Below are 14,926 nucleotides of genomic sequence, written 5' to 3' on the forward strand. Positions count from 1 at the left end.
CTTCATCAATAACGCACCGTAACCTAGTGAGTGTCAGGCCTATATTGAAAATCGATCAGGCGTTTTATTAATACGAATCAGTGAAATATTGCCAACTGCGGTTTAACACATGACATCAGTAGATTTGACTCGAGGCCTACTTGAGTTTTGTTCACTTGTAAACAAACAACCTTAAAGCACATTTCGCCATAAACCGAGTGACAACGCCAAACGCGATAATTACCTGCGATTTAACATGACCCATCGTCGTATAAACGCGCACTGCTTAAACGAGTGGGCCACAAGCCTGCGTTATTTGTTTAAGGCTCGCAGCAGCTAAGGTTTCCGATCGAACCCAGTCGTCCAGTGTCAGTTTCGCCCAGTTTGCCGACAAGCCCGCCCTTCTAAGAAAACCCCGATTACGCTGGCTGTGGCACGTCTCGACTGCTTTCAGAAAAAAAGAGCGTCTGGTCTTTGGGTGAAGGGTGCGTGGGGTGAAATTTAGATTATGGAGTGCGTTTGAGGTAGCAGTCTGACTAAGCCGCAGGGTCAGTCAATTCGCTTTTATGTATTATCGCTATTACAATGCGTTGTACTTTAACTACGCAGATAATATAGGGCTGTTGTGATTCATCCTATATCACAGCCGATCGATTCAAGCCTGTCGCCGTGAAGGGAGTATAGTCTGCCGAGTGCTTGTAAAGAATATCTCGCGGAGGCTGGTGTTCGCTGACTTGACGAAGCGAAAACATTGGAGTTAAGGTTTTACGACGAACAAGGCCGCGTTTTCACAGGGCGGAACAGATACCGAGAAGGAACTCCTGTGTGACAGCGCGGCGAAGTAGCTTGGCCCGCCTTTTGCTAAAACCACCTGTGCCCACTGACAAACGTCATCGGTTAATATTTCTACTGGTGCGTCACTCGCGGAATGCACCGGCATGGCGTGCATCCACCAAGGGAAAGCGCCTGTGATGCACGACATCAACCGAAGTGACAGCGAAATAGCGCATGTGAGCAAGTATCCTGCATCGGTGACGTCACTTATCCAGTACCGCAACGAACCAATGCGACTTGGACAGCAGCAGCAGCGTGATGACGACAGAGGCAAAAAGGAAGTCGAAGACGTAGTAGAACTGGGACGACGCAGATTCAGCAGTAGTAGCAGCAGCGGGGGGCATTTTGTCAATGCGCAGCAGAACGTCCATAGAGCCAGCTACGTTCCGTCCTACGTCCAGCCATTGCAGCAAGTCAGCACTAAACCGCGTTTAGCTGACGATAGGAATTCGGTTGGGAGACAATCGAAGACAGCAAGCGCATCTCGACCAATCTTAAAGCGTTACAAGTCAGAGTCGTTCGCCTTCGGTTCCAGGTCGTCGTCGCCCGCATTCGACCCGCTCAGCGATGGACCTAATGCGCGAAGACTAAGAAGACTACTCGCCGAGAAACGACAGAGCAAAGGTAAAATTTTGTTGATTTCTTTAAATCGGCCTTGCGTGCTGAATGAGCCACGAAAACTGCGCTGCGGCAGATAAGCGCGATTGCGCAGGAATAGGCGGGTTCGGTTTCGAAACGGTGAGTGTTTCCGCGTTACCAAATTGACTGAACAGCGACTTGCAGCCCCACATTTGAAACCCAACACTTGAACAGTCGCCAATTGTCGAAGGGCTATGCTAATTTTCTGGGAAGGTTTTTGTCGAAAAAGCGGCCTTATCTCGGACCATAAAAATACGATTTAAATGCTAATGTGTAATTCGAGACGCAAATTTATGGCCTTGACATCCTGCCTATTTACTTTGCATGTTTTAGGTAGAAAAAGGTTGTCGTTAGTATTACGACAATAGCTAAGGCGACAAGTGAAGCGTATGCGATACAACGTCTTGGAATGTAGGCTTGAATCACACACACACAAGCATCCCAGCTAGAATGACTTACGTAGTCAGCACATGACAAAGCTGATGACGTCGTAATTCGGGGTCGTACAGAAGTCGTAACACTGTAGTTAATCATTTAATGTGCCTCGACCCCAAATATTTGCGAAGCTAAGCGGGATTGCCACTTGACCCCCAGCAGCGCCATATTTGAGAATTTACGTGATGTGTATAGTTTCGGTTCACCCTCCAAAAGGTATTTTCTCTACGACCAAACAATATTTTATTAACTTTAAAGATACAAAATATTTCTAATACTGTTTTGCTACGGAAACAGTTAGCAAACGTTTAACGTAAGACATTGCAAAAAAAAGTTTGTTACCGCGTTTATAATAATCAACACAGAAATAACGGTAACGTGGCAACCCTCAAAAGTTCCCTAGAAACCAACAGTTCAACATACACTCTCAAAAAACTTATTAAATATCTAAAATCAATAAATTTGAAAAATAAAATAAATTGTTTCTGGGTGAACAGTACCTTTAGCACGATATTTTTTGGTAATATGCAGATTTTCAGCCCCATAAAAATTCTTTTTTTCAGCCCCATAAAAATTCATTCCCAACGTGAAAATCACTTCCCGTCACGTTTCAGTCAAAAGCTTGTGAAAAACATGTCACCTCCGTTCCGCATGGAGTGGCTGAAAAAACAACCGCTTGTGTAGTAATCGCGAACTGGCGTCACCTGTGGTGAAGATATAAACCCTGTTAAGCGCAACGTTCTGTTACGTTAAAGCATATATTGTACCCTTTCTCTTAACGGCACAGTAAACCTATTCACAGAAATGTAAAGCTATATAGAACACGTCGTGAAATTTCACCTTAAATAAATCTTTTAAGGGGCAATACTGGCAAGGTTTTTTTAACACTAACCAGATAGCTTGATTGTGTCCAGCATTATACCTATTCCCTAGTTAATTTGTAAAAACAAATTGACAATGTTATTTATTTACAAAATGAATTTCTAAACGTGACGTAGCTGTAAAAACCAACCGTGTTTGGCTTTCTGTACAAAGAGTTAAGTTTTATTTGTTCGCCTTTGTTAAAGCGAAAGTAGTCGTCGAAATTGGGAAAGAGTCAACACTTGGCTATGTTTTAAAATCATTGCGGACACTCGTGGATTTATTTCAGGTGTGTCGAAATACATACCTAAAATGATGAAAGCACGATCTTTTGTCGCCCACAATCAAATTCCAACTACTCGTTTTTCAGCGAAAAAACGCTTTTGAAAAATGTAAACATTAATGTGGAAGAAAGAGTTTGTAGGTCAACCTGATACCATGCTGTGACCGGCGGTCAAACGAGGAGCTTTTTCTTCCTCGTTTAGCATTCCGGTTGCGGTCGTTCCATCTTCATTGACATCATATAGGCATGTCGTGGTGTGACTGTTGCTTTATACGCGCCAGCTGCCTGAGTTTCCGGCATTCGACGACCTGCTTATAGCTCTGCGGGCTAGCCAGTATATAGTCGAGCATCATGGGCCCGGTTTTCTTCCTCGTTTTCTTTTCCACTCGTGTGCACGCGCCTGGAGTTGTGACGCGCTAGCTGTTGCTGTTCCTGTTTATACAAGCGCCGTTAGCTTCTTGATTGCGCGACTCACCAATACGCAATAGTTAACCAGTTTCAGGAAGTAGCGTGCCGCTGTGCAGCTTTGAAGAGTGTTTCTATTTTTCACAAGACATAGTCAATTTCGTATTGTTTATTTGGTGCCTGTTTTTAAATGTAAATTATTATTTGCAAATTCTTCAGTTTGTTTCAATGTTAAAAGTCGACCTTAATAATGGAATTGGTTAACACAAATGACATAACAACACTAAAGATCAAAATTACACCTACTTTCTATATATTCCAGTTACATTTGAACTAGGGCTGGAAAAATAGTAGCCCGTAGTCCATAAACAAGATAAATTTTTCTTCAGCTATAAAAAATTTATGTAAAACGCCTTGTTTACCGGTCGATGCACGTTATTGTTTGTCAGCCACTATAATAGGCTTCTTTGTGTTTAATCGTGCCCTGCAGCCTGCTGCAAGAACGTTGACGGGGAAACTAATTAGGTAATTTAGGATTAATTTGAAAGAAACATAGGGCCGCATATATTTTTGTTGATTGCCAATACTCTTGATTCAAGAAACTGTGATTTAACCAAGACACTCTTTTCTCGAACATCATTACTCAATCTCGTAGCAAAAGTGTTTAAATTACTAACGTAGATGGGGTGGTCAACGTTACCTAACTGTTTAAAACTAGTGAGTTTGTTTTGTGCAATAATGTTATATCATAGGCTACTTTTGTTGTTGTACACGATCTAGTGCCAAGTGTCAGGCGTATTTCCAACGTTTTAATCAAATAGCCCAAGAACTTACCATGAAAGCCAACTTCGCCGAAGCTTGGCGACCAATAACCTCGCTCGGTATATTACGAATGCACAACTAACGACCTAAATTCTCAGAAAAAAAATACCAGGCCTAAAGGGAGAGAGTTTACTCGGCGCGGCAAAAAGTGATTACATTGTCTTGCGGCCGGAAGTAACGTGACTCGCTATAAATTACCCTGCCTGGTTAAGGCTTTGCTTCCGGAAGAGGGTGACTGAAGCTTTTCGTCACGTGTTTGTTGCTTGTTTGTTGTCATATTGCAAAACAGAGAGTGTGTCTCTGATATAGGCGGAATATTGTACGGCAAGTGACCGAGCAACGATTGAGTAGCAAGTGACCAGATAACGTTGCACTATGGTTACCAACCACTGACTTTGTGTAGCAAACGAGCGGACATGCTTACCAACATTGCCCTGAAGATCCAAGGGTCAGGTTATGTGCGCCTTGTTAACATGAGATAAGGAGAGTTTGCTCAGCTAATGGTGATAACGCTTTCTCTTATGGCAACAGGCGCAATCGAATTCCATATTTAGGTTAAACTGTGTTGTTTGTTTTGCGTATGTGGATAGCCTGTATGCATTTTACCGTCGTTTGCTGTTTTGCGGCGACGCATTTTGTTGCAGTTAGTATTAGATTGTATGGATTACAAAGCTCTAGTATTTGCTTGCGTTCGCCCTGGCTTTTCTTGCCGTTGCGAAGCGCGGAAATGTATCACTAGTCAAGCTGTTTTGGTCCGGTTTTGTAGTAAATATATCAAGCGCACATCATCTCGTTGCGGAAACGCCTTCGTATAATGAAGTGGGCATTCGTTCTGAGACATGTTTTCAGTCCACTGCTGACTGAGAACCAATAGAGTGAGTTATAACTATGGCCTTAACAAAGCGCGAAACAGGTGCACGACAGCGTTTAGAAGGCGATTCGACCAGTGCCGTTTGAGATTTATGTCACTGACCCCTTCGTCGCTTGAAACGAATGGTCTCACTTAAAAGATAATTATTTAGGCGAGGTCGTGTTATTAGCGCCTACGTTGTCGACTCAGTTTAGCACCAGCTCTTGCGAGGACTATTTGAAGATTCCAGGGTTTGTTTTGTGTGGATTTTGGTTATTTGTTAAGGGCTGCATAGCCGAATTGCTGTTTGCACAAAGTTGGCAATCCCAAATTATGACTGGTAGCAGAATGCTTTTACAATGGAAGTAATTCGAGTTTTTGGACTCGATATGCTTATTTTATTGGTTTTTAAACTGACTTGAAAGAAGATGCATCACGTTCGGCTGTAGTCAAAGGATAGGCGCGATGTCGATGTCGATACGTAACTTATGCTTACCGAACGAAGTGAAAGTGGTTAAGGTTAAACTGGCAGAGTGAAGCTGTTAGTCAACGAGAGGCAACAAAGACTATAAACTATCATTGTCTAGTTGCTGTTTTGCAGCATTGAATTATAAGAGATTAGAAAAATGAACTTGTAAAATAGAAAGAAATTATAATGATGTCTCAAAGCCGACCAAATAACTTAGCGCTGAAGCCAGCATTCATGGATCATAGAGGATTCCTCGACGAAAGTTGCATACATCATCCAGGTTCGAAAATAAAGTTTAAAGTGTCATAAACTGTGAGCGAAAAGTGTAGGCATTTATGTAACAATCTTTTTACCGAGGTTTTTCGGGTTTAAGCAATGTTTTGTGAGTTGAAAAATTAACAAAGCTCGTCACCTCCTTTAACAAGATTGCCAATGAAATTTTAGTATTTGTTTATTTATTTGGGTATCCACTATCCAGTAGCCTATGTCTAGTAACATTATCAAAATTGAGAGATTTTTGTTTGTGTCATGTTAACAATTCCAAAAAGTAAACCTAAACACGCTTTGTATTTATGTTGTGAATAACATCCTAGACATGCGCGTCACAATCATGTATAACACATAGGCGTCAAAACATATTCGTATTACAAATCACAATGGTCATAAACGCATTGCTTTTTACTAAAAATATTAAAGGACTATAGGTTTTTTTTGCATACTAGATTTATATAACTTTTAAGATGAAGAGGCATAAATATGTAATCATAGTCACTATACAAGTTGTGATAGCCGTTGATGTGGTCGACAATAAACATCATACGTTTGCTGTTGATAGTGGGGTTGTTCATTTCATTAACAATGCACCTACGATGTCATATGCATGTGTTGTGTCAAATGTCCTCACGATAATAGAAGGTAACCACGTTAAAATTTATTTAAATCTAAAAATAAAACTAATTTGGTTACTTTCTAATGGCAATACCTGTGTCAAAACTTCTCCCTGAGACTTCGCAGTTGGCACAATAGCCCACAGTTCACGTTCGGGTAAATATGTGCTTCCTGAAGGCGTTCCCAGCTATTTACGTATATATAGTTAAGAGAATATAAATATAGAGAGCAATACAGTAATGCATTTGTAAGATAATTGCATCATAAGTAAGTACAGTTACTGCAGTTTGTGACATTGTGTTTTAGTAAATACTGGCTTGTGTATAACTTATTATCTAAAATCAATCCGATACGTCTTTCAGTTGTTTTTACACTAACGCGTCAAGTGGCTGTTTGCAGCTTGGTTTGCAATCGATAAGTTCTAAAAATTCCTTTCAAGGTATCTAATGAATGATTTATTTTCTATTAGCAAAATTTTCTCAAATCGGCATTTATATGTTTTGATGTTTGTTCCTTCAAAGTAGATTTAAAATCAAATGGCAAATTTGGATTATTAAAACAATGTGAAATCTCACGACTAGCAAAATGTGATCGTGAGAAGGGAGAAACTGAGATCTTTCCGCTTGAACACCTCGCTAAGATTAATAAATCAAATAAATAACGACATATTAATCAAGTTTGTTTCATCACAGTGAACGTGAAAGACGTTGTGGCAGCCATGGAAGCCCGGGTGAAAGATACCGAGGTTCGGCCCAAGCCTCCAAGCGTCAAGCTACGCTATTCATTGAACAAGTCGAACGGTCACGCGAAAACACAGAATCATTCCAGTAAAGTACAAGACCCTCCAAAAGCCACAATCAGTCGAAAGGCGAAGCATCGGCGTTCCATGTCCGACCCCCACCTCCACAAAACCTTCCGCGATATCAAGAAGCTTTGGGACAACAAGGTCCAAACCGGTAAGGAGTAAACTTAATCACCTCCTAAATGTTATTATACGCTGATTTCGTGTCCATTTCACTGAGCCCTGAGACATTTACTGGACCTTATTGCACAACGCCCATCAAGGCTTGAAATAGTCGGATAAAACGCATACGGAAACTACGCATATTGGCATTAATTAATTATTATTATCAACGGGTCCACATATATTGCAGCTGTAACGTATGACTTTTGCTTAAATATAAATACATTTATCTAGCAGAGTTGTGATGCCATTCTGTAAATTGTTTACGTTTTGAGCCTATGTTACATCGGTAAACTAAAGTTAATAATCCCATATTTATTGTCCATTTTCCGGGTCCGATATTTAAAGGCTTGTTAGTTAACAGTTTAAAAACTTGAACAAGTTAAGTCCGCTGGGAAATCGTAAGCGCCAGTTGGAAAAGGACATATTTTGGGTAAACATTGGCGAAACGAAAGGTTATTCTAATTTGAGTAAATTAAAACACTTTCGGATTGGAAGGGACGAGCTTCGCCTCCTATGTAGGCTATAGTTTAATAAAAAATATATGCAGCTGTTTTTAGATTTATTTCAGGCTAGGTCTAACTTTAAGACCAAACATATGACTTTCATATTTATGAATGTTTTAGTATATTTGAGTTCCACTAATACGCTTGTATAGTTGTTCAGCGGGGCTCGCTTTCCGTGACCTCTTCAGAGCAAAGTTTATTTCTTTGAGAGTCAACATTTGCTCAACGCGGATGGTAGAGCGTTTGTCAGTAACCCACTATCGCCATTGCCAGTTACCAGTTTCGCTGTATTATTCGACTTCGCATTGTCATACATTTAAATCAGAGTAAAATGAGGCTTGCGTATACGGAAGTCAGTGGACCTAAGCGCAGAAAACATGAATATATGTAGGCTAATCAAATTAGGCTTCCTATAGTGAGACCCGAGAAATTTAGACCTGTTCACATTGTCCATATAGCAGAACTAAATCTTTTGCAGACTTTAAATTACAGACAAAAGTGTATAAAGAGTGGGCGTAACAATTCATAAGGGAACCGAAATCTAGCGTGTAGGAAGAATATTACTTTACCTTAATTGTGGTGCTAAGGTAACAATGACAGGAATCGAAATTCGCTGACGGGTGTGCCGAGTAAACATTTGGCTTGCTGGATTTATCATTAACAAGTAGGAACCAATTCGGTTAGTTTGAACAATGTTCGCTTATCAGGGCAATCTACATGTTTTTAGTTGTTCACTTAACAGTCATTTATCGATTTCGCCTTACCCAAATTTAAACATACAGTAGTTCGCTACAAACGATGACAATATTGAGCCTTTCTCAATAAGGTTAGATAATAAAAGAGTTTTGAAGCCTTTTACTTTCGTTACCTAATTTTAACCATCCCTCTAGTAACTTTAGTTTGGTAAAGTGCTGGTTGCTTTTAATATTGGTTGTTTAAGAACAACTCATAAGCACGTTATTAGTTTGTAACAGATGCTTTTCGGGCTGCCTCGTAAATAAGCTATTGGCGTCAGATATATGACGATTAACACGCCTCTGTAGCATTTTGTTTTTAAAGCTAATGAACAGTTCGGTCATCTACTGACCAATTTACATTTTACGGTATTTTCACTAGTTTCGTGTCTGATAAATTTTGAACTACTGGCCCGTATATACAGTATATCATTCTTGTACATTAGGGTAATAAAATTAAGTACCAGGTTAATGACACGCATTATGATTTGATTTGCCTAAAGGTGGAGGTCAAAGTGTTTCATAAACCTATGTTATCCAGGATAGTTATGTGGTATAAATTAACTGGACAAGTAGAAACATGTAGCTTAAAAATAACAATTTTTTTTGTTGCGATCACGCACATTAAAAGATTACCTATTTTGAAAGATTTTGTGTTGGTTACTCCGCTTAATTCCATTTGTTAAGATTTAATATAAATGTAACAAACCCATTGTGAACCAAATATAACCCTCCAATTCTCGATCGATTTCCACATATATAAACCCTTCTTACCGTGACAGCCGTATTCAATCACTCTTCGACGAAAAAACAACTCTATTTTTAAATCACATTAAGCCATTTTAAATTCGCACAATTTATTAAAATGCCCAGTTTGTATATTGCGAATAAATGCCTAGTCTATATTGATAGACATTAAGAGAATCGTCAAGCGGTAAATAAAGCATGGTGCTTCATACCGCGAACCTGTAGTGTACTTGTGTGCCGGCCAAACGTAACACTTTGAATGGCATTACGAAATAGTTGGGCCGGACAGAAAATTTTGCTAGCTAAAACCAATTTTATTCCATCCCGACTCGTGGGACCGTTTTCAGGGTCGTCTCGTATGACGCCCAAGTCGCCTGCCCTTATACCGTGTGACCGTCCGGCCACCGAAAGTGTCGTCGAATTACACGACGTCCTCTTGCAATCGCGCCAGTTCAGTCAAAAGCCAGCAGCCGAGCGCAAATAACCGGCACTTGACTGCCCGCCGCGGCGTGAACTTTACTGTCTCCATTAGCCAAACCCCACTGCTTCATGGAGCCTCAAAGCTGAAATACACTTCTTCAATAAGACAGTCGATACGCCAGCGCGGCGGAAAATCATAAATTACGAGCGCCCAACTGTCGAGAGTTTTGTGGCTTGGATGCCGAACAGATACCTCCCGTGTTTCCCAAGGGACCGATGATAAGCCAATTGTTTCTTGTACTTTAGCATGCTTGCGCCTTGTAATACACAAAGCTCCTCGGTAAAATGGAATTTTTAAAGTCCTTCCGCCTTAATCTTTAAATAATTCTGCGTGGAATATCATGAAGCGGATACAAAACCAAGTCATCCGTAAAAATAGATTTTTCATGTAATGTTAATTGATTTTTTTTTAAATCAAACTGATTTATACCAGGCACAAGTACTATACCGATAAGATGAGTCAAGGTAACTATTTTATCACATGTAAAGTGGTATAAACGACACCGTGACACATTCAAGACAGTGTTTCTCGCTATATGTTTGATATCGAAGTGCGGCGCGTAAGAGAGGAGCTAATTTATTCCTGTCAAATATATAACGGGACCAGCACCAGCCATCGCATATGCAGAAGCCTAGCCATGACGTGGGATTTCCGCTGGCCGTTACGTAGCGCCTGGACCGGGCGTCATAGCACGACGACAGGGTTCATGATGTGCGTTTTGTCGGCGACGGTGCTTTTGATCTGACGCTGATTAGAAGCACAATAGCTAGCGCAAAGTCGGCCGCATGGCACAGGTCTTCCCGGAATTTGAGAGATTGTTGCAGAAGAGCCGTATTAATAAACAGAGTTTGTTGAAATCTGTTCAAAAGTTTCTTGTTAGACGTGCAGGATAATGATAGAATGGACACAAAATCAAGCATATGTGATGTTATTCTCAGATATCACTAGGTTTTGGACCATTGAAGGGGGTACGATTGAAAGAAAAGGATATAGCTTAAAGAGGCGGAACAAAAACTCTATATATAAGCTAAAATACTCAAGCCGCTGTGGGCAAACGCAAATTCTAAAATATTTGTCTGTAAAATCACGTTTCCGTTATGGAAATCAAAACAGTTGTAAATTCGGGAACTTGAATTTGTGTTTTGCGGGTCAAACGAAACGGAAAGTTGTAGCAGTAGTGTCAGAGTCCATTGCGCACCGGGGTGAGGGGACGGGTGTCCCTGAAATCCATGGGGGGGGAACTTACGGTACCTAGCTTGTTCTGGATGCGGCGGAACGCGTCACATCAGCGGCGTGAGATGCAAAGGCCGACTCACGGCACGTTACCAGGCACCAAGCGTCGCCTCTCTTCCTGTAGCTCGTTATCTTGTGTGCTGCGAAACGCGCTTCTCCGGGCGTGTAAAACATAGACTCCGGGTGTGCGCGAGTGTGTGAGTGAATGTGTTTGTGTCTACAGAGAATAACCGAGAGTTATAGAAGCAGCGTTCGCTTCGGTGGCAGCCTGGCGTTTAAGCGGAAACTTTTTAATCCTGGACCGCGTTTTTTTGTTGTTTAGGTTGGTCTAGGCGAGGCAGTGGTTATGTGTACAATAACAATCAAGTATGCAATAAAGTTAGATTATAATAAACTGAACTACTCGTGCGTTGAGCTTAAAGTAAGCTTAAAAGTTGGAGTGACAAAATTACTATTGAGTATATGATTGTTGGCCATATGAACCAAGTTAAGACGCTATTTAATAATAACGATCTGTATAGTACGGCTCGTAATACTTAAACCGTTAAATGCAATTGATATGCCTGGTAGCAACAGTTTATACGTTAAACGGTATGTTTGAAAAGTATCTTCAAAATATGTATGTTCAAGCGCTTACATGTGTGTTAGGACGTTAAGTGTTGCTGACCACTGCATCGGCTGAAATAAATTCTTGAGTGAAAAGTTTACCTTCCTTTTCGCAGTTCATTAGTTTTACATTTAAATAATTATGCAAATCAATATGCTGCGTTCAATTTACATCTCAGAGTAGAGCGCTGGACTGAAATCGTAACCGAAATAGGCGGCCGAGGCTGATATAATCAATTGTTGCGTTAAGCTTGTTTCATTGCGGATTTTGTTTGTAATCGGGACCACGTGAATAATACGTTAATAGTGTGGTAAAACGAATAACACAGTTTCGTCGACTACACCGTATAAATTGTATCAACGTTTTCAATCAATGCGGAGGTAACGTTGCGTCACAGTATATCGTAAAAAAATCCTGAGTTTCCAAAATGATTATTACCTAAACTAAAACATACTCACTTTTAAAGCAAATCCGACACAGACATTATAGTAAATTGTTGTGTTTTCTTTTGTAATTATAAAAACGAAATTCCCGTGAGAAGTATAAAACCTTTTTTTATACAGACTCAAATATTCTTATGTATTACCTCAAAACGCTGACAGGGTGATTTTATTTAGAATACTGATGCCACTTTTGATGACGCGCCAACAACTTGAAGTGAAAATTTGACCTTAATTTTACGTTGACAAGCCAAATGTGTGCCAAAGTTCTTTGATTTTGGCCTCCAGTCTCTCGTTTAACCTCACTGCTTTGTATGTCGGTGTACTATTACGTCATAGTAGCGACCCGATTCGGTGAACAAAACGCGATTCGAAATCGGATAGCTCGGTTGACGTAAGATGGCAGATTAGTCAGCAACGACAGCAAAGCATTATTACTGCACGATTGCACGCTGTTTGTGCGATCCTCATATGGAAACGACTTGCTTCGCCTGTCATTCAAACACACAACTAATGTTTGGCTCAGTGCCCAACCACTAAACTCTTATACATCGTGACCGATTATGACATTTATTGGGGTTGAGTTTCACGTTGCGGGTTCGGGGTACTTTAGCCTGTTGAATCAACCGTTCAATTTTTAAATTAATTAGTGACAAATTATCATGTGGCAGTATGAGTATATGTTCGATTTAAAACGTTTGGGTGTTATGGTTATGACTTGTTTAACTTTATTAGGCATAAACTAGTACACGAGCCCTTTTTTATTAATTTGTTTTGTTCCGTATAGGTATAAATGTGAGCCGAAGTAGCACAGCGAACTGGCAGTGACCTTGAGTTTCTATATATTTATATATAATTAATTTACTTTGACACACTTTTAACGAATCCATGATATACTTGCAGAGATTAGGACGCGCGAGAATCGGACTTCTTCCATTTCGTCAAACAGCAGCAACAAATCGTCGGAAAATCTTTACAGCAGCAGTAGTAGCAACATCACCACCAGCAACAGCAACAAGGACCAACTGCAGCAGCAAAACTGTCAGCACACAGACCCGCCACCTACGGCGCCAAAGAGTCGCCCCGTAGCGCCGGTCCGGATTCAGACGAATGTGAAACGGGCACTTGACGTCACAGCGGCACCGAAGAGCCCCGAGGCCGTCGTCTCGAGTGCGCCCTTCAGTGGCTCAGAGCAGAAGCAGACCGAGATGTCGGCCAATGCCTCCGTGAGCGAGAAGGCCTTGATTTTCGGAGGAACGGGAAAACCAGCAGGTTTCCAAAATAGGTGAGTGCCATTGCTTGTTATTTACACTGTAAAAATTTTATTACAGCGATAAAAACTTATTGAAATTTGCCATTTTTATATACGAAAATTAGGGAGTACTCTTCTGCATTCAATTCCCATCTTTCAACGGAAAAGTTTTAGGTTAAAATATTTTCAGACAGGAGCAATAGTTACAATCTCCAAATCACTTACAGAGAAATATCGTGGCACCACTGCGCCTAATATTTGTTTCCACTCGGTGAACTTTCCCAACACCGTAACGGGGTGGGGGGCAGTTTTTACAGCTTTGCCAAATAGAAATAAAAATTTATTTTAAACCATTTTAAAAATATTTTCTGCGATTTTCTAACATTAGGGTTGCAACTTAAGATGACTATGGTACTTATGTAAAGTGATTAATATAATGGGCGAGAAGAATCGGGATTTCCCTTCGGCAAGTTTTAGCGTGACTGATGATTTATTGTACCACAAAATGTCTAAAAGTTTTCTTATAGTTTAACCAAGTGATTACCATTAACAGCATCGTGCTTTTTCAATTACCACTGTTGACATACTTTCCTACTAATCACATCGTAGGCTATTTAATGTCTTTCTTCCAAAATCACATAATGCCAAGCATAATTCATTTCTGCAATTACGAATGCAACTCATACAGACAAAGTGGGCACTGCTCTGTGCGTAGGCTCAGGTAGATCCTTAAGCAAATTGTACATACGTATTTGATCAGCTGGGACGTTCAATATCTCAATTTCTCGCCTAAAACCTGACTATTGGCAGACTTCAAGGACGAAATGTAAGCTAACATATCTGATTCAGCAAAGTCGCGCAGCGTCTTGTGTGACAGCGACACATGCTGCTGTTTAAGGATGATTGATTACCAAAGATGCCAAACGTTTGACACTAATATGCACTATACAGAGTCTTGTTAAAGTAATCCGAACTGTTTTCCCCGTGAAATTCTTCAAACTAATAAGGACCCCTTGAACCGACATCCTAATGACCTTAAATCGTTTTTTATGAAAGTACAAAAGTAGATTTTCATGCACGTGGTTCCACACTTCGTGATCGGATGGTATGCAATTTAAACAGCCCGTGTTAAAACCTGTTCGCTTCTCACGCATATTTTACTGGCAACTTACGTCGTCTGGTTTGCGGTTTCACATCGACTCAAGTCGAAAGGGTTCCTGTTGTCTTATCGAGCGCAAGTCACACTTAATACAATGATTGCGGATGAACGTCGGACGAACTGCCATCGCTGACCGCCCCGACCGTCGCAAGTTGTTAGCATTACGTTGATCCACTTGATTTAAGCGGCGCTGGCATTCGGTCGAAGCAGCGTATACCATCTCCGTGACTTCAGCGTTCAGACGCGCCAAATTAGGCCAGTCGGAAATCGTAACGTACACAACTTTCGCCTAGGACTAGGTGAATGGGCGAACCGATTAGACCTGCGTGAAATCAGCG

At 40.7% G+C, this 14,926-nt stretch overlaps 1 protein-coding gene across 1 annotated transcript in view; it reads left to right on the forward strand.

Moving 5' to 3' along the window:
• The first annotated feature begins 594 nt into the window (after positions 1–594).
• LOC146147980 (uncharacterized) overlaps positions 595–14,926 on the forward strand; it is a 29,470-nt gene continuing 15,138 nt past the window's right edge. Inside the window, exons 1-3 of the mRNA XM_083387390.1 lie at positions 595–1,437; positions 7,158–7,421; positions 13,081–13,462. Coding sequence (XP_083243516.1) covers positions 918–1,437; positions 7,158–7,421; positions 13,081–13,462 — 1,166 coding nt within the window. The 5' untranslated portion in view covers positions 595–917. The remainder of the gene's footprint in view (positions 1,438–7,157; positions 7,422–13,080; positions 13,463–14,926) is intronic.

Source organism: Ascidiella aspersa, chromosome 4 (genome assembly GCF_963924565.1).
Source record: "Ascidiella aspersa chromosome 4, kaAscAspe10.2, whole genome shotgun sequence".
NCBI lineage: Eukaryota > Metazoa > Chordata > Ascidiacea > Phlebobranchia > Ascidiidae > Ascidiella > Ascidiella aspersa.